At 35.1% G+C, this 20,776-nt stretch overlaps 2 protein-coding genes across 2 annotated transcripts; both read right to left on the bottom strand.

Annotated features, from left to right (window-relative positions):
- Positions 1–3,204: 3,204 nt before the first annotated feature.
- Positions 3,205–5,635, bottom strand: LOC111909347 (fasciclin-like arabinogalactan protein 17). Its single transcript, XM_023905159.3, has 2 exons — positions 4,070–5,635; positions 3,205–3,654 (listed from the first exon to the last, which is right to left on the bottom strand). The coding sequence occupies exons 1-2, from the start codon at positions 5,403–5,405 to the stop codon at positions 3,572–3,574; spliced, it is 1,419 nt and encodes a 472-aa protein (XP_023760927.1). The 5' UTR covers positions 5,406–5,635; the 3' UTR covers positions 3,205–3,571.
- A 12,288-nt stretch (positions 5,636–17,923) lies between these two features.
- Positions 17,924–20,442, bottom strand: LOC111909348 (E3 ubiquitin-protein ligase RHF2A). Its single transcript, XM_023905160.3, has 9 exons — positions 20,204–20,442; positions 19,667–19,804; positions 19,505–19,551; positions 19,302–19,364; positions 19,119–19,233; positions 18,677–19,041; positions 18,463–18,570; positions 18,187–18,380; positions 17,924–18,097 (listed from the first exon to the last, which is right to left on the bottom strand). Exons 1-8 carry the CDS (start codon positions 20,207–20,209, stop codon positions 18,188–18,190), a joined length of 1,035 nt encoding a protein of 344 aa, XP_023760928.1. The 5' UTR covers positions 20,210–20,442; the 3' UTR covers positions 17,924–18,097; position 18,187.
- Between the last annotated feature and the right edge of the window lie 334 nt (positions 20,443–20,776).

Genomic DNA, 20,776 nt, shown 5'->3' with positions numbered 1-20,776 from the left:
ATTTACAAAACTGTATCGAATTCGCAACGCTCGAAGAGTAGGGACTAAGCTTTGTCCATATCTTTCGCATACGAGCTCCGTTTTCGACTGTCTTTTTATCGTTTAACTCCTATTAACGATATCTTCATTTATCGTTTAGATTATTTTGGCTAAAATCGACCGATCTAAAATTCAGATTTTGAGTTGTGCACTACTATGCTAAATCTTAGAAAAATCATAACTTCCTCATACGAAGTCAGATTTGGATGTTCTTTTTATGCACACTATCGGTTTAACATATACTACGACTTTCGTTTAGATCGCTAAGGCTAAATCTCGCTCTATCGTAAATTCACTATTTACGCCTCCCGGTATCGTGTCGGTTCCGTCGCGAAACTTCGACGGGTCATAACTTCTTTCTTATAACTCGGATTTCGACGCTCTTTATATGTACGGAAACCTTGTAACATATACTAAAACTTGGTTGAGATTATTTATTCTTAATAATCTTTTGTCGAATAGTCGTTTTTGACCCCTATTACAGATTGCCTTTTTGCTTCTATGTTTAAGCCAGTAAAAAACCATAGTCTTAATACATTCAGTCCCTTGCATCAATGAGATACCTTCCTTTTGAAATAGTCGTTTGTACCGGAACCACCATAGATTCCATAACATTCCATAACATAAGATAGCTAGTCGTTTCCTTTTCTTCGGACAACATCCCCATGCAGCTATAACTTGAAGAAGATCTCCAATATTCCTTATTAAACTTTGATCAAGTGTTACACCACACCAGCTCATGATATTGCTCCTAATTCTGGACGCAAACGGGCACTAATGAGAACATGGTCTACACTTTCCTATTGTCCGATACACGCACTACACAACAATGAATTGACCTTAATACCCCTCATCTCCAAAGCAACTGTTGCGGGTATTCTACCTTGTGCAACTCTCCAAATGAAACATAACACCTTGATTGGGACCACCTTATACCACTGTATTGTCATTATGCCCGTAGTAGTGATAGGGAATTTGTCAATAACCCTTCTAACTGAGCTAATAGTGTACGTACCGTCACCCGTTAACTTACATCTACAATGGTCATATCCCAGAGTTAAACGAATACCAGAGATGTCATTGGTTAGTGCTTGCACAGTTGGCTCTAATCTAAAATCAGGGGGTGAGACTTCCAATTCCAAGAGATGGTTGCTTCTGAAATTCTGTCAGCAACATAACACTTTTTTTTTGGTTTCCAGCTCAAATAGGTGAGGGTATTTGGCTTTTAAGTTCCCAAAACCTAACCATGAGTCGTACCAGAATAGAGTTTCCTTTCCGCCCTTTACCACCTGTTTGAACACATCGTGAACTCCCAATATGTACTTCAACAGTTCCTCTTTAATACATCCAATGTTAATCCATACCCCACTGCCATTTTGTCGAGATAAGTAATCGAAGGGCTTATTCGACAAGTTGTGAATCCCGTGGATTACCCAAGCCCAAAGAGAGCTCTTCTCGTTTTTTAACCGCCACCACCATTTCACGAGTAGCCCAAAGTTTAAGGACGGTATAGATCCCACACCCAATCCACCATCACTTTTATCTGCTAGGACTCTATCCCAAGCCACCCAATGTATTTTCTTCCTATCATCACATCTACCCCATATAAAAGTTCTTCTAATTTTCTCCATCTCGTCTAATGCACATTTCGGGGCCTTAAATAAGGATAAGTAGTAGGTGGGCAGATTACTAAGAACTGACTTTATTAACGTTAATCTACCACCAAACGAGAGGGTTTTGGCCTTCCAGAGAGAAAGTTTGGAATGAAATTTCTTAATTATGAGCTTCCAAATTCTTATAAGATTCATATTGGCTCCCACCGGAACCCCAAGGTAGTCGAAAGGGAGAACTCCAACTTCACATCCAACAAGCTTGCCCAATTCTCATTAATCATAAGGGGGCCATCAAGTATACACCGCCCTTCTACATATGCCGACTGAACATCATCAATTATCCTACCAATGACGATCTTCATAAGAGTGGAAAGTAACTCGCTTATGATCTTACTTAAACATCCAATTAGGCTTATTGGACGGATGTCGTTCAATGACAATGAGTCCTTGATTTTAGGAGCAAGCGTAATGAAAGAAGGGTTACACCCACGAGGTAATGATCCAAACTCTTCAAAATACCTAACAAAATTCACCACGTCGTATTTGATGATGTCCCAAATTTTTTTAAGAAACTTAAAGGTATAACCATTGGGACCTGGGGCTTTCTCGCTTCCACATTGCCAAATCGCAACTTTAACCTCCTCCACACTGAATTGAGATTAGATTTTGATGGCGTCCATCATTGAGATTGTATTGAACCACGGGTTGATGAGTTTAGGTCTAGATACATGGTCTTCAGTGAATTTTTTCTCGTAGAATTTAAATACTTCCTCTTTAATCTCGTTGACCTCAGTTGTCCAACGACTGTTACTCGTGACTCGTGAGACCATGCAGAAAATTCCTCCTATTTTTATTGTTGACGATATACTTAATATAGTATTGATAATTAAATTTGTATACCAACTATAATTTATATGATATAAGATTTATTGAAAAAAACATATTTAACATATTCACATTAGTAATTACACACCATTCGGCTCACAACACCGACACCTCAAAAAGCAAGTTTAAAAAAATAAAAATAAAAATATCAAACTTTCTTCTTGAATGAGAAGCTTCCTTGAATGCAATTTGCATCATCCATCACTTCCAATAAACCTTTTATATGATATCTCTACTCTATCATCCCTACCTGTCAATCCAATAAATATCGTCAATTAATTCAATACTTGATGATCATCGTAATAATGTAACACTTAAAAGGTATGAAATGAATATAAACAGTCTGTCACCTCTTCGTCTCCAGCTTGTAGTTGCTTCTATTTTCTTTCTTTTTATGAACTTTCTTGGAAAATATATTTAGCTTATAAGCTTGTATCTTAGGAATCTTGCCCATTTATTCCACAAACTTTGTATCACATTTTCTTATATGCATCAACAATGTACAACTTTAAGAGCAAGGTGTACGAATAAATATCATAGGTAGATTCATATTTCTCTTTTTATATTTCTCCATAAGACTAAGGATGCGGATTAAAGTCCAATTGATTTTCACGATTGCAATACATCACAACATGATTTTAGTGGAAAAAAAAAGTACACTCAAATATAAACAAACCTATGCTTGTGACTTCATTAAATCAAAACTTTAATCTATAGTAGTTGATACATCATAAACAAACCAACTACACATCACTTGTACAAAATGATTTATGTATTTGTGTTCCCAAAGAATCACTTCTACTAATAGTAGTAATTACACCATTCCATCCATACAAACAAACAATACCCCAAAAATCAAGATTAAAATTATAATTAAAAAAAAAAAAAAAAAGCCAAACTTTCTTTTTGTGTGAGAAACTTCCTTGAATGCAAAATGCAGCATCCATCTGCTATATTGTTTCCTTGAATCCAGCTCTGTGGTTGTTCAATTTTAACCCCTTTTTATGCATTTTCTTGGAAATTATATTTCAATTTTATAGATCAAGATTACAGCTTTTAAATTGGAAATCTTGTCCAAATGCTCCAGCAATCCTACATGACACTTCCAATAATTTCCCTGAATTTTAAAAAAAAAAAAAAATCAAATGAAATAAATTGTTAGCATCATTACAAAAAATTCCATCATTTCTATGGTCTACTAAAAAAGACAGGTATTCCACAAACTTTTTATATAGCATAACATGTGTTGTGATGCATTATAATGTACAACTTTTAATGCACAAGGTACAAAGGAAGAGTCTTGAAGTGCAAGTATCAGTACACATGGTACAACATGATGAACAGATCATACACAGGCTGTTTTCAATAAGAACAAATGAAGGTAATTTCCAAAATGTTAATCTGTTTGATAGTTTCTTTCAAGCTGTTATTATCGACTCTGATCATCAATTCTAACATGAATTTGGCAAAAAAAAGCATTAATTAATGGGGATTAGAATTTAGAAGGAATAAACAGTAAACAGTAAACACACCTCTTTTTTGCTCAGCCGCGATCTTCTTCGTCGGCGGCGCCGGAGCAACCTTGCTGGCCGGTTTTTCCACCGTCTGCTCGAACGGAAACAAAACCCCATCAATACCCTGCACAGATATTCTTCCGTCGGTGTAGATATCCGGGTCAAACAAGTAAGCTGTCTCCTCCCCTTGCCCGAATTTCACCGATCCATCACCCTCCTCCGCCACCACCTTATGCGGCAGCCGCAATGTATCATACTGAACCTTACCCAACCGCCGTACGGAGTTGTACATACTCTCCTCCGTTTGATACTCCGGGATCAAATGGTAGTAAATTATCTGCTCCGGTGCTCCGGGGTCGCTTAACTGGTCTGTTGTCAATTTAGCCATGGCTTCATCGTTGGGAGCTAAGACTGTTAAAACGTAACCTTCGGACACCAGCTTACCCATCTCCGTCGCTAATGACGTTAAATTGACCAATATGTCTGCTAATTCGTTGTAGCCGCCGTAATGGAGGAGTGTTTGGATGAAGTCTTTAACCTGGTTCTCGCCGTCGAAGTGGTGGCGGGGTCCGCCTGGACCTGGTGCTGGTGCCGGAGCTAGAGAAGGCCCCGGAGCCATCGCATCGTATACCGGTAGTGCTGGTGGAGCACCGGCGGGAGCTGGAGTGGCTGGTTTCTTCAACCGGTTGGTTCTCGGATCCACCACCGGAGCTCCTTCGGGTAAAACAGCTGAAATTGAACTCAAGCTTCTCCTCCGGTTAAACTCTTCTTGTACTAATCGGGGCACCAACAATCTCTCAATCCCGTGAATCACCCCATCTGGTCTGATTACATCATCGGGACGGATTACTTTAGCTAAACCGACCACTATTTTCTCACCGGAGTTTTCTCGGGTTAACGGCAGATGATTCTCAGCTTCCTCAACACACAGTGTTTCATACGCTACTGATGCTAAATCCTCTTCCGGCCACTCCTTCGACCCGACCCGAGACGGAATGATATGAAATAACAACAGATTCTGTAGAGATTTGAGATTCCCAGGTTCAAGTAAGAACCGTTTGAACTCAGGATCTAAATGTCTCTCCAAAGCTTCATTGCTCGGAGCAAAAATGGTGATGTTATGACGAGAAACTGCCTCCTCAAGGGTCTGTAGAAGAAGGGCTTTCTCAACGAGCTCGGATAGCTCAGTGTAGTGCGAATCCAGAAGCGCGACTAGAACCGAGTTTGAATTGATCTGGGTAGAGCTAGATTTGGTGTGTTGTTGAGGTATCTCAGTTGCATTGATGGATGCAGGTGGTATGAGATAAAATATGAAAAATAAGATCCCCAATGCACCATAGATCTGAAAATCCATGGTGCTAATCTGTGAAAATATCAAGATTGAAGACAATATTGAGACGGGGAAAATGTGGGTTTACTCTGTTTTCTGATTTCTCTCTCTAGTGAAAATATCAACAACTGTTAATGGAGTTGTTTCTCTCTCTAGGTTTTGGTTATGGCGGAGTGAAGAAGGCAGGTGGGGGAAGAGAGAGAATGAAACGGCAGGATGTGTTGTCGTTTCGTTTGGAAAAGGAGTGGAGGAGACAAAAGCCCGTGAACAAATAACATGTTATAGCGGTTGCGAAACAGCTACTGCCACCCACAATATTTTTTCTTAATTATTTGTGATTTTTATGTTATTTATAACTATTTTACATGTTTTTTACTCGGTTTTATAAAAGTTTAAATCTGATTTTGTTAAATTCACTTTTTTTTTTTTTTTAATATCACGTTAAGTTTTTGATTGATTTCTTTGATATATTGACTAAATCAGATTCAAAGCAACAAACTACTAAAGAACCCTTTGATTATAATTTATATATTTGTTCAAAAACAAATATTTTTACTAAATTATGTGTTAGACCCAAGGATGTAGGGTATATATAAAGTGTGAATACAATTCACATGTATGATGTATTGAAGTACTAAGAGACTTTGAGACGATTTAAAAAGTATATATTAAGATACAAATTGAAGTAATTTTTAAGCAAGTGTTATATAGTAATGAATAAAGCAATGTAGTTGGATTATAACATGCATATGGAGATATTCAAGGTAAAACCTTCTTCGACTGATAGATCTATTTGGCAAAAATAGTTTCCAATTGTAAATTAAAAGCTGCAAAATTTAGGTTTTAAAATAAAAGATATAAGTTCGAACTACCAACTAAAATCTTTTCTTTAATTCAAGTTTTTATTGAAGGCTTTAAAATCTTGTTGCCCGATATTATCCATAATATATTGGATGGCAAGAAAATTTAATTTGTTGTTAATAGTATAATAACTCGTTTAATGATTTGAAAGTTGATTTTATTGGTGTTTTATTACTATTTTATGATTATGATAGTGTTGTAGATTTGATTTTTTAATATTTTTTCCGTTTCAAAATTATTGTTCATAGATAAAAAAAAATACATATATTAAAAAGATATTAATTATCATTAACTTTATTAAATGAAATGACATTATTATTTTTTTGTAGCATTTTTTTTTATAATAGATGTATTTAATTTCATGGTAATTTAACTAATAATTAGTAATATTTTGATAAAAAAAATATTTATTTTTAAAAGCATATTATTATTTAAAAAAATTATTTTTTGGATCTTTTAGATGTATCGATGTATCGAAATATATTATTATTTTGGAACGAAAACATAAACAATTAAAAATTTTAATTTGGCACTTTGTGGTTTTGTGTGTTTCCTCAATTTGTTTAGGTTGTTGCAAGTTTTGATTTTGTAAGGCGAATGAATCTATATATGTCACCATCGGACGTATCATCCGTCCAATTCCTAGTCAAAAGTCAACTATGCATTTATCATCTATTGATTGTGACTTTTGAGTTATATTTAAAGATAATTGCGAGTCTTTTTTATTAAGTGGGTCCTAATTAATGCTAATTAACGTGGAATAGAACTGTATATAAGACTGGTAGGTCCACGTTATTAGGAAAACGACAAAAAAAAAAAAAAAAAACATGTTATAACGTGTTATGGTGGTAACGGGGAGTAACGCGTAGTCTCATAACATCTAATAACGGGGAAGGGGGGCGGTGTTCACGTGTTATAACATGCAATAACACCCAATAACGTCGTTGCTCATACCCACCTCTCTAAGAAAAATAAAATGGGGTATTATACGTGTCTTCACTCATAAATTATCAAATCACAGTTGTATACATATTATTTCACTCACAAGGTATATACACAAAACAATTTAGAAGGTACATATAGAATTTCCCAAAATAAACTGTTACCAAGATCAAATAAACACTTAATGCAATGGTGCTTGTTAAAACATTGTCGTTAACGTCTAAAGAAATAAAAATCACTGTTTGGTTGCCCTAATAAGTAGCATATGGAAGCATGGTCGAATCTAAATGATACAACCTAAAAGTCAATGCATATTTGTCTATGACACATACTACTCAGAAACATAAAATGTAAAGATTGGGGTTTTGTTTATTAATTAAACCTAAAACTTGTAGTGAAATAACTTTACGAAAATTCAATAATAAAAAAGTATTTCAGCTCTAGTGCGACTCTCATAATTATGCAATCAATTCAGATCTAGGATATGGAAGCATGATCTAGTTATTTAAGATGCGTTCTATCTAAGTTGGTATTGAAAACTACTAACAAACTTTAATAACTTCTCTTTTACCTAGTTAATTAACCAAAACAAGCTTTTCGGTTAATCCCAACTTTTTACTAACTTAATTAAACAAACTCTTAATGAAATCAAAAAAGCATCATCATGAACAATGTAAAATTCTCACTAATATTCAATACTTCTCACAAGCTCGGAAGCATAATAATATGTGATTTTCACTTTATATTAGAATTAAATCCCACCACGGAACCAATCTGATACTTGTTACGCATTACCAATTTATCAAAACAATTACGAATTTCAACAACTGATTAACTAGAATGATTTAATCCTAATCAGGTAATTAGTCTAAAAAGAATTAAAAATCAAACATTTATAAAGCACAAAACTAAAACCACTAGATAGACTCACAAATTAAAAACCAAATCCTAGATTAAAAACATAAAAGTTGATGTCTTTTGCATAACTGAAATCTAGGGTTTTTAGCTAGACATGATTAAAAACTATCTAAAGCTAATAAAAAGAAAGACTAAACAATTAAAATTTATTAAAGTAATTGAGATAATTGATCCACAGTCTTCAAATCTTCAGAAATCGATAGAAAAGTGCAGAAATCGCAAACACAATCGTATGGAAAGGGTTTCTGAGTGTCTCTTCTGAAATTGGAATAAAAATAGGGGATTATATGCAAGACAACAACATCAAATGAATATTCTTGGAAAACACATAATGGGAGAGTCGTGCTTTCAGTGAAAGTTGTCACTTTTGTGTTTAATGAAGTATGTTGCTATTTTGGGCATTTTTTCGAAGCACGGGCCGTGCTTTGGTGTTCAAGGTGTGTTTGGTACTCACAATCTTCGAAATTCAAAAAAAATGGAATTTGATGGGGACACACAGCCCATGCTTGGGCTTCGTAGATCTCAGAGTTCAAAAATGCTTTAGAAATTCTTTAGAGGTGGAGCACGACCCATGCTTAGTCAGGCATAACCCATGCTTGGTCTTTTCAGCATTTCAGCCCTAGATACGCTCCATATATATATATATATATATATATATATATATATATATATATATATATATATATATATATATATGCTCTGGTTATGCTCTAGTTATATCCAAAGACTTTTAAACTACCGCTCCACTTTAAATTACCTGAAATAGACACCAAAACGTGAGGAGTATGAGAATTCTAATGGCATACATGAGTTGTCCGTTATCTAACAAATGCAGACAAAAATGCAAAAATTATGAAAAAAAACACAAATAAAAACTAATATAAAAATGCATAAAGTGGCATCTAAAAATGCCAAATAACGTTAAAACAAAGTGGGCTCGGTAAGAGCTCGACACATCCAACTTGTACTCGGCAAACACCGTGACATGAACTCGGCATGTCGAGCTTGGAAGGGCAACTCGACAGTGGGACACCAAGCTCTCTTCTTCTTCTTCTTCTTCTTCTTCTTCTTCTTCTTTTTCTTCTTCTTCTTCTTCTTCTTCTTCTCTCTCTCTCTCTCTCTCTCTCTCTCTCTCTCTCTCTTCTTCCTTATTTCTTCTCCCCCACTCAGCAGAACAGGCCCTCTATTCTTCTTCCTCACTTCTTTCCCTCTTTTTTCCTTGCTATGTTTGAGGTGGAACTCGGCAAGAGCAACACGACTCTCCCAGCCTAAGAAAACAACTCATCATATAGTTTGAATATGTATGATTGCTCATGTTGGTAGGTCCAAAATCATGAACAACTAATGACCTATCGAAGCATCACACCTAATTTTCAAAAGTTTTAAGAAATAAAAGAAAAGAAAGTAAAAGAAAATATGAAGAGAAAAAGGGAGTGAAACGAAAAGATATTGTATTTTGACGATCCAAAAGAAAGAAAATGAAGGTTGTGTTTTAATGGTGGAAATAATGGATTTTTCCAACCCTATCAACCATTTTGTGAGCAATATGTTACATCAACATTTCTTTCTCTTCTCATTTCTATATTTCTCAACCCTCAACACAAAGAGTCCATATTTTCCAACCCACACAAATTTCTTTTAAAAAAAGTATTAAAGCATTTAATAACTTAAAATTAAATTACAACAATATAACTAAAAATAACATTTTATTAAAAAAAGCACACTACTAAAAATGAAAATTTAAAACCTAAATACGATGATTAAAAAAATAGGTATCCATAAAAGCTATGTATGCATGTTCAATATCATCAACAATATCCGATCGAAGTTGGTGGTGGATTTTTGAGTTATGTAATTCCATAATCATACATGGATTACTTCTTCTTCGGTGGGAAGATTAGTATCATGACGAGATATAGAGTATCACCTTCATTTCTTCAGTATTATATGAGTTTTGTCAACGAATTTCACAGTCAAATTGTTATTCCTACAAGGTCCTATGCTTCTTTTCTGAAACTTATTCCAAAGGTTTCAAGTCTGATGGTGGTTATAAAGTTTAGGCTTACTATCTTGATTTGGGTCTAATATAAGATCATTGTTAAGTTGTTGGCCAGTAGACTTGCTACAGTTAGAGGTGTCAAAAAAATCCGAACCGGATTAACCCGAACCAACCTGAACCCGAATAAGGTAATTAGGGTAGGGTTTAAAAGGGCCAGAACTCTTAACCGGGTTATTCGAGTTAACCCGAAACCCGAAAATTGTTTTGAAAAAATCAACCCCAAACAATTTTCGGGTCAACCCGAATAACCCGATTAAGAATTTATTACCAAAACTTTTTTTACTGCGTTGAATGACATGAATTCAAGATCCCATGGGATTTTACAATTAATACATATTTCTTATTTAAACAAACCATAGAGTACAATTACTATGTATAGAGATGTATAAAATGATATAACTTTCCTCTCCTCTTAATGCAGTACGGTTGTATTGTAACAGTTTTACCAATTTTATTCACTGTTTACATTACTAATATGGTAAAAGAAACTCCAAAAATACATATCATATACCAACTTTACATTTTAAGTCCCTATACATGTGGATTATGTATTAAAATGGCACAACATAAATTCATCTTACATTTCAACCTCAACCCGACTAACCCGATTAACCTGACCCTACTAACCCGAAACCCGATTAACCCGAACCCGACTAACTCGTACCTTACTAGGGTCGGGTTTTCGGTGAATATTTTTTCTAGAAAAACCCGACTAACCCGACCCGTTCAACCCGAAACCCGATTAACAACCTTAGCTACAGTAATGGACAATGTCATTAGTCAGGAGCAGTAAGCTTTTGTAAAGGGGTGTCTGATTCTTTCTGGGCCTTGTATTGTGAATGAGCGATTGGTTTAGCATAAAAAAAAAGATGTTACTGTTGTATATAGACTTTGAAAGTCTTATGACCCGTTGAATTGGGATTATGTGAAGTAGATTATATATTTGTTTTTCCTCGTCTAGGGCTTATGTTTTACTAGATCGGAGCCTTACTCAAGAATTTCAATTAAAGAAGGGTTTACATCGTAGTGACTCTCTTTCACATTTCCTATTCATTATAGTCATGGAAGCTCTTTATGTTGCAATATATATATATATATATATATATATATATATATATATATATATATATATATATATATATATATATATATATATTCATTTTTCATGTTGATGATGTTATTTTTAGGGTTTCATTATGTCAGTCCTACTCGTCAAGTAGACTTCACAACCCGCGTCCAATGCCATTCATACTCGACGACTTTGGGGCCTCCAACTCGTAGAATTTTTATACATAAGTGTATAAAATTTTGAACTAAATACATACCAGGAACTGGACGTTACATGTGATGTGACATCCCCATTTTCACGGCTAGAAAAGACCGTTTTGTTTATGCTTTGTTTTAAAATCAGAGTAACCATTTAAAGAAAATAGTTGCAGAATTTGTTCCCAAAATAAAATGTGATAAGAATTTATCAAAGCATTTCTTTAAAGTAATGTATTTTCATTAAATAACAAAATCTCGGGATGTCATGTTCCGATACAGACCAAAAGCATAAACAATATAAAATAGACCTTACAACAGTTATTTATAACTACTGATCTATAATCCAAAATCTCTCGTCAAGTCCACCAACTTATACTCTTGTGTCATTACCTGTAATGCAATGAAAACTGAGTGGGTCAGGCTTGGGAGCCTGGTGAGCATATAGGATTTTCAACCCACAATAATATAATTATTATATTTAATCATCAAACAATCAACCTAATTACTCATCCCCATTATCTTCTTTATTTCTTAAGGTTTTACCCTAAGAATCAACTATCCTTTATTCATTCGTTCCTAAGGATTGACCTAAGGAATTGGCACGAAGTCCATTGCTGCCAAAGTTTATCTATCAGGTACTAAATCCATAGCTATCAGGCACTAACTCCATAGTCACCAAGGTTCACTTAACAGACGCTAACTCCATAGTCACCAAGGTTCATCTACACTGTACTAAATCCATAGCTACCATCGTTTTATTATGAGGTACCAAATCTATAGCTGTCAGGGTTTTTAGAGTACACCAGTGAACATCAAGTCCACAACACCTACAAGTTGTGAGCTTGCTAGTGTTCCACTGGACTGTCTAGAATAGTCTGTGGTTGTCATCCCTACTTTGCTGAATGACCGGGGGGGGGGGCATCGTTTGGGTAAAGGTTTCACTCATTTTTCACCTGTCACCCTCACTTCATGATCTATATCATATTTTGTCTCATCCTCAAACTAATCTTTCCTCACACACCAACTATTTCATCTAACCATGTTCTACCCAACATATTTGTAGATATAAATTACATATATAGTTTAAATCATTTAAAAATCAGTATAAAACATTCATTCAACAACCATCTCAAGTAAACAAACAACGTATAAACACACAACATGTATTTCATAGCAAATACTTCATATCTATGCGGTAGAAGAAAGTAAATACACACTCACTTGTTTAGACGATGCTCGGAAAGCACTATGGCTCTAAGAGTAGTATTCTTCGGTGAAACCGGGATCACTTCACACACCGGACTTCTCGCGGGCAGAGCTTCGGCTCGGAAACTCTTTTTTTCTCGGGATCTTCAGGCTTGGGACTTGCTTCGGGTCTCGGGATGATACCGGGGCTTCGAGGGTACTTCTTTGCACGTAAATTGAGGTAATATGAGTGGGAGAAGGGTGAATTAGCAACCTTGGCCGACTGCCCCTTCAAATCTATTTATAGGGCAAAATTTTCATTTTCCACATCGTGGGATTGATCGTCACTGCATGCTTCATCGCAAGTTGGGTTTGGCAGACTCTAGGAGGCGTCAAAAAACATGCCATGTTTTGAGCACTATTTCGACGTCGTGGTCACTGACACAGCTTTGGGGTTCACGCCCCGAACTTCATAAATTCATAACTTTCGCATACGAACTCCGTTTTCGACGTTCTTTATATCCACGCGTAGGTGATATTATGTTCTACAACTCTCGTTTAGACTCCGTTGGCTAATTTTGAATCTATTTTTAATATATTATTAATATATTATTTTTAGTAGGCCGGGACAAGAAAACTCTGTTACAAACTCATAACTTCTTCATCTGACGTCCGTTTTCGTCTGTCTTTTTACCGTTGAACTACTATCGACGAGATCTTCGATTCTCGATTAGATTGTTTCGGCTAGAAATTCGTCGATCTCATATTCGAACTTCGGGTTGCATACTGCTAAGCTAAAACTTAGAAAAATCATAACTTCCTCATACGAAGTCAGATTTGGATGTTCTTTTTATGCACGCTCTCGGTTTAACGTATTCTACGACTTCCATTTAGATCGCTAAGGCCAAATATTGCTCTTACATAAATTCACTATTTTACGTCGCATTGTGTCATGTCGGTTCTGTCGCGAAACTTCGACAGGTCATAACTTCTTCGTTATAACTCGGATTTCGGCATTCTTTATATGTATGGAATCCTTGTAACATATACTACAACTTATTTAAGATTAATCCTTCTAAATAATCTTCTATGAAAAATTCATTTTTGACGCTCATTGTCTCTAAATTGACTAGCCCTGATCTACGGGCGTTACATGTGACTTGACATATTCACTTAATATTTAACTCACATCACTAAGAGTTCCACAAAGCACAAAGCAAGCAACATTCATGTAGTAACACTCCAAGCCACAGAACAAAAAAGGACATCCCCAAGCTCACTTACTACTAACTATGCTAGGAACTTCCAATCTCACTTCCGCTTGCCTTATGCATGCAAATTATCCACAATAAAGGATCAAATAGACTGTCAAATAAAAGACTCTACCCTAAGACCACAACCAAACACGGAACAGGAAATAAGGTCAAATTAATCATTCTAGGGCTATATGATCCTAATTGTATACAATTTTTAAAGCATACACTTAGCCATAAATTCTACCAATACAAATTCCAAATCTAGAATAGCATCTAATTCTCCTAGGCTACAAGGCATCACATATTAGACCAATCTATCATGCAATTCCTGAAAGTATCCTTAGCCTCATCCTAACATTAAAGCATTCATATCATTTATCATATCAACATGTATGGGTATATGGGAATCACTTACTTGAGCTCGGCTGATTGCATGCATCACACCCCCTTTTTCTTTATAAAAATCTTTTCAAAAACTTATTTTCTTTAAAAAAATCTTTTTAGAAACTTATTTTCATTCAAAAGGTTACCAATTCCTCAGTTTGAGTTCAAACATATCTGAGAGTGTGCCTGAATCCCTCAAACCAAGGTTCTGATACCAACTTGTAACGTCCTAAAAATCCAAACTAAAATTTTCATTTTTAAAACAAATAATCATATGACGAGTTGTTCCAAAACCGATCAAAGTGAATATATTATTTAAACAGCAGAGTAATATCATTAATTGCCAATGGGGAAAACTCTAGGGGATGTTGTGTTGTCACGTCGGGCCCTTCCCTTTTGAACTGAAAGTACCCAACACCATAAATATGAAATCGTAAGCACAAATCTTAGTGAGTTCCCCAAAATACCGCATACCACATATATATACAAATATAGCAGCACGTGGCTGTGTCGGGTCCATATCAACCCGGAGTCCATAATGACTCTATATATCAACTTGTAGCTGTGCCGGGTCCGTATCAACCCCGAGTCTGAAATGACTCCGAGCCCATATAAATCAATACATAAATCATACGAGCATATAAGCATGAGTCACAAAGACAACAAGCACATACAAGCATATCAACAAGTGTCACAAAGACAACCATCATCCTACAAACGTAATCCAGTGGGCCGACATTGGTGCTTTCGACCCCCGAGTATAGTGAAGAGACTCACCTCACAGTCTGAAAGAATAGTTGCACCGATCACTGCTCTAAAGGCTATCTCTATCGGTCACCTATACAATTAACAAGAACCCAAATCTCAAACTATAAATCATATTACCCAAAATGCCCTTAGGTCAAACTTGGTCAACCCCGGTCAAAGTCATGGTCAACAGTCAAGGTCCAAAAGTTAATATTTCTTCCCAACAGAGTATGCCCTACGTATTCTGATGTTGACCAAAAGCAGAGCGCTGACCGCGTACGCGCAACGTACCACCAGGTACGCCCAACGTATGCAGCCCAGTCCCAAAAACTCCACTAAGAGCTTATTCCATTAACCCCTTACCTCCAAAACTTAAATCCAAGCCTGAAATGATGACCTAAGTCATAAAATTTCCAACTTTATGACTTTGCATGGCTATAAAGTGCTTAATGTCCATAACTCTAAGTTCTTAACCCAATAAGACATCACAACTCTTGTAGGAATGGATAGAAGGGCCAATATCACATTTTAATGATTCATAATAGCTCCATAATTGATAAGGTTTCCAACTTTGTCTATTAGAATGGTCCCAAAAAACAATATCTAGTCTTTAAGTCTCAAAGGGACCCAAAAGTGCATCTTTTTCAACTTAATCCATTAAGTCCAAGTCTCCGACCTTCAAATCTGAATCAAAATGATGTTTTAAATGGATAAAGTTTCCAATTGTATCCATAACAAGTTCATAAATATCATGATCTAAAATTTATGTACCTAAAGTGACTAAAAGCTCATAACACCCAAAACTTGCTAGATCTAACAATTTTATCATCAAGATTCAAACTTTATACCTCTAGAAGAAAGATCAAGACAAACAAAATCTGGATCTACAAGCTCCAATACAACCAACATTTCTTCAATGAGTTTCCTTCTTCTCCAAGGTGCACTAAGAACACTCCAGAGCACTTAAAAACACCGTCTTTTTTATTACAAGGCTCAATCTAGGGTCAGGGTTTTAAGAGAGGGTGTTGGAGAGGTGGAGGCTGAGAATGGAATGAGTTTGAGGGAGTTAAGAAGCTTAAATAGGGCTCAAACCATGAAAATAGGGTTTGGGCACTGGTCACGTACGCCGAATGTACTCAATTTACGCCTAGCGTACTAAGGATGCCCTAGTACGCCCATCATACACGTTGAGTACGCTCAACGTACGCTGCTCAACCCAAAACCACCCTAACTTCAAACGGTCATAACTTCTTCGTTTCAACTTTGATTTCGACAATCTTTATATCCATGTAAAGGTGTTGAGAAGCTCTACAACCTTTTCAACTCTCCTTTGCCTTAAAACTTACCGAACGTAAATCCAAAATTCATAAAAGGCCCGAACTATCACTTTACGGTTATACCCTCGGGCTCCAAATCACTACTTAAACTCTCGGATCACCTAATCTACATTACCCACATTCAAAGAGGGTCTAAATATCTCTTTCCCCCAAGGCCCGAAGCCTTATGATAACTGATCTTCGAGTCAGAGCCCTGAATTACGAAATGATTCAAAACAGGGTGTTACATTAAGCTTTTGAGTTAATTAAATTGTGTGTGAAGATTGATGGGGTATTCACACACACACACACCCACACACACACACACACACACACACACACACATATATATATATATATATATATATATATATATATATATATATATATATATCAAGGTTGTAAAAAACGCTCGACGTTAGCTAGTCGGTGGACCGGGGTCAAGAGATTAATCGGCTAGGCGGAGATTTATCGGGGGATTAATCGGGGACCATTAATAGCTAATTTGTTGAATTTTAAAAAATTAAATATGAGTAATATCATATCAATGTTCGTGAATACCACTAATATGATAACAAAATAGGTTAATATGATTAATACAACACTAATCATGCCTCAAATAGTTTCCATTGAAATAAAACTTCTTCAAAATATTAAAATCTCATCGTTTTATAATGTTTCACTCATTATGTATGCAGAGATTAATCGCTAGGCGTCCTCTAATCGGTCGAGTAGCGCCTAGGGATTAATCGAAGATTAATCGGGACCTAGACGGGATTTTTACAACAATGATATATATATATATATATATATATATATATATATATATATATATATATATATATATATATATATATATATATATATATATATATATATATATATATTGATAGGTAAGAGTTAGTTGTATATATGAAGCGTTGTGGTGTTAGAAAATAGTTGGTTGTATTCATAAAGAATAGTTCCAAGGAAAAGTTATTTGTATTCACAAAGAGCATTTGTACCATTTTACCCCTGTGAAGTTGTAGTTAGTAGGTGATGGTTGGAAGACCCGTAACTACAATTAAAAAAGAACTCTCTAATTTCAAAAGAATGTTCAAAGTACCAAACGATATTGTTGTATCTGTTTTACCTCAAAACTTAAGTTTGGGAAATTTTTGACTTGGTTCAAATGTCTTTTGGGTTGCAAAAAATTGTGGGGCATATATACAATGCACAAGAATTTTCTCATTGCACGTCACACCAATCTCTCATGTCCGTTATCGTCAACAACAATTAAACAAGTTGACACTTGAGAATATTACGCATTTGTACTTGTTTATATTTATTGTTTTCCTTTATCCCGAATTGTCTCTGTTTTATCGCAACATATGTATGAATAAAAGTAAAAATACTCCTAAACCTTAAGCCACAGCTAAATGTTTTACCTTTATTTCCAGATTCGAGACGAGGCATAACATGGATACATGGATAAGGTAAAGTCTCCAATTGATAATATAGGTTTTATAATATCAGAAATTATAAAACCAATCTTGTATGAGCACACACAAAGATCACAAAAGTTTTGTCAGGCTGTACTGTTATAACAGTACAGCCTGACAAAACTAATGGTTAAATATAGTTTCATAAGAAAAGTTGAATACATCAAAGCATCTCAAACATGTCAAATCAGTAAATCTTTGATAATCTAAAGATTAAAGTACCAACAAATTTACAAGCAGATAGTAAAGTTCTAGAGGTGTGATTTAGCTCTTTATCATGGATATATGTGTTCTTGACAACCTGCAACATAAGAGAGATGAACATAAGAATTTCGGTTTGACCATGTGACAAAAAGTCAAAGACACAATAAAACATAACTCATAACTCACACTAGTTGATTCTTTCAACACCATTATGGTCTTCTCTGTTATTGTCATGGACTTCAAGGCGTTCAATTATGTTTGCAATTCCTTCATTGACTTCTCTTCTTACTTCTGATCCCATATTTGACATTGATGGTGGACTCTTGTTGAAAAGTCTCTCCTTCCACCCTCTTGTACTTTTTGATAGTGATTCTTTATATCTTTTTTCATAAATTAAACTTATTTCAGAGATAGAATTTGGGTTAATAATATATATAAGTCATAATTTATAACGATTTGTACCTTGTTGAAATGGCATTGAATTTAGATTTCCATGTCTCTGAAGCTGTTTGCAACTCTGAAGGCCCTGCTGTATCTTGATTAGGTGGAGAAGATAGATTGCTTGAGTTTCTATAAATAGACAACATTAAAATAAGAAGAAGATACCAAAAATAGCAATCTAAGATCTTATAGCATTGATTAGATTACTTTATTGTAAAATAAAATCGATAAATACCTATGAATAACCGATGTTTCTTGTTGACTTTGACTAATTGAATCATTACCCATTCCAGAAGTTCCACCTCCACGACCCGTAAACAGGCCCGATCCACTAACAGGCCCAATAACAGCGGGCCCACCAAGTTCTTCAGACTCTTCAACCGGGCCACCAGAGCCCGCCATGGTGGCAGGTGGGCCCGTATTGGGACTAGTGGAAAAAACCAAGAACTGGGGTCGACCCTGACCCTGACCCGGACCCGTTGACCGGTTTCTTGACCCATCCCTCCGGCCCACATGGCGGGCCCGGCCCATGGCGGCTGCAGCCGCCAAATGTTGAATGATTCGATCCTCAAGTTCACTATCATTCACACCAACTGGCAGCTGAAGAAATGGAAATAAAAGTGTCAAAAAAAAGTTTTGATTTTTATTGCAAAAAACAATCAAGAAAGATGACATACATGTTGTAGTTCAAAGTCGCCGAGTGTTGGGTGATGAAATATTGTGGAGTTTGAATTTCTTGTGGGGTTGAATCTGATTCGCCTTTCTTGTTCTATTGCCTCCAATAATTCTTGACTACACATATTGCATAAAAAATAAGAACACAAAATATGGAATCTTGATTTGAAAGAAGATTAGGTCACCTTAATGGATCCTTTAGGCTAATGGCTTGCCAACACATTGGACAATTAGAGCTTCTTTGACACCTATTAAAGAGAATGTATCACAAGGTTTATTTAGCTCATGAGTTATGAGCATACATTATAATTCTTGAAATCCCATATAAAATTCAAGAAAATATAGCGAAGTGAAAATAATTCAAGAAAGAGAAGTCGTAGTCTCATACCATTCAAGAATGCATTGAAGGTGGAATTCATGCTTGCAACTTGTCACCTACGATATAGGAAACATATAAATTACCATGAATTGTGTATTTGTAACTTATAAATTATAATTAAAGAAAGAAAACACGATGATATATAAATAGAAAGAATATATATATTATTACTGTTCCCGGATCACTATCACAAAAAGCTTCGAGGCAAATGCTACAAGAATCTTCACAGGCTTCTTGTATTCCTCCTTCTACGAAAGCTGCAGGAGAAGTTAGATGAGTCGCGTTTTCGCCTTCTTCCATTTCTGGGACCTAATTAACCACAAAAAAACCATTAATTTAACATTAAAAGACATGCATCGAATATCCATAGTTTCCCCAAAGTAATTTTTAATTGTATACGAGTTTATCACATCTTTAAAACCCTTTAAGTTTCACCAACTTCAATTCTAGGCTAATTAATCGCCAGTTGACAATTATAATCGATAATAACAATCATAAACAATTCATATGATAAAGATAGAACATACCCATATGAAAAAACAATCAAAACAAGAAAACCCTTGAAGAGAAAGAGCTAAGTTTAAAGATTTTATCAATACCAAATCATGACATGGTGGATAAACGAAAGTAAATTAAGAGATTAATTTATAAACCACGGATAGCACATGGATCCAACCGATTTTTGTGTGGGATTAATTGTAAATTTACCTCCATGGGAATAGAAAAAAATTCCAAATATTGTGATCAAGAACCCTAAGAACTTCCTTGGAATTAAAGATCAAAATTTAGACTTTTCGCTTCTGGGAGAAGGAAGACTATCAGAGAGTTCTGAAGAGGAAGAAAAATCAAAGCTTTGATGATAATGAGAGAAAGGGACACCGAGGGAAGATAGCGTTTAGGCAGAGTTGGAGGAGTGGAGAGATGAAAATGAAAGTACAACTTTACCTTTTGATTTTTCCAATACCATTCATCCACCTGCTTTTACACTGTCTTGTCCAAAAAAATAAATAAATAATAAATATCGGGAAATTGAGGAATCCAGCAATTTTTTTTTACTATATTATTAGTTTATATTATTAGTATGTTATACGGGTTAGATAAAATAAAATAAAATATATATATATATATATATATATATATATATATATATATATATATATATATAAATAAATGTTTAAACAAAAATTTATTTAAATTTTAAATTTTAGATTTGAAATTTAAAATTTGTATTTAAAAAGAAACATATTAAATACAATATATAAATACTAATATTAAAATTTA

This window comes from Lactuca sativa, chromosome 6, assembly GCF_002870075.4.
Source record: "Lactuca sativa cultivar Salinas chromosome 6, Lsat_Salinas_v11, whole genome shotgun sequence".
NCBI lineage: Eukaryota > Viridiplantae > Streptophyta > Magnoliopsida > Asterales > Asteraceae > Lactuca > Lactuca sativa.
Note: the sequence above shows the minus strand (reverse complement) of the source record. Positions and strands in the feature narration are given on the sequence as shown.

Coding starts and splice junctions, on each gene's coding strand:
- LOC111909347 (XM_023905159.3), bottom strand. CDS start 5,405: ATGGATTTTCAGATCTATGGTGCATTGGGGATCTTATTTTTCATATTT. Junction 3,655..4,069: donor CGCGGCTGAGCAAAAAAGAG/GTGTGTTTACTG, acceptor TTTAAAATTCAG/GGAAATTATTGGAAGTGTCA.
- LOC111909348 (XM_023905160.3), bottom strand. Junction 19,552..19,666: donor GTGATAGTGATCCGGGAACA/GTAATAATATAT, acceptor CCTATATCGTAG/GTGACAAGTTGCAAGCATGA. Junction 18,571..18,676: donor GAAACATCGGTTATTCATAG/GTATTTATCGAT, acceptor GTCTATTTATAG/AAACTCAAGCAATCTATCTT.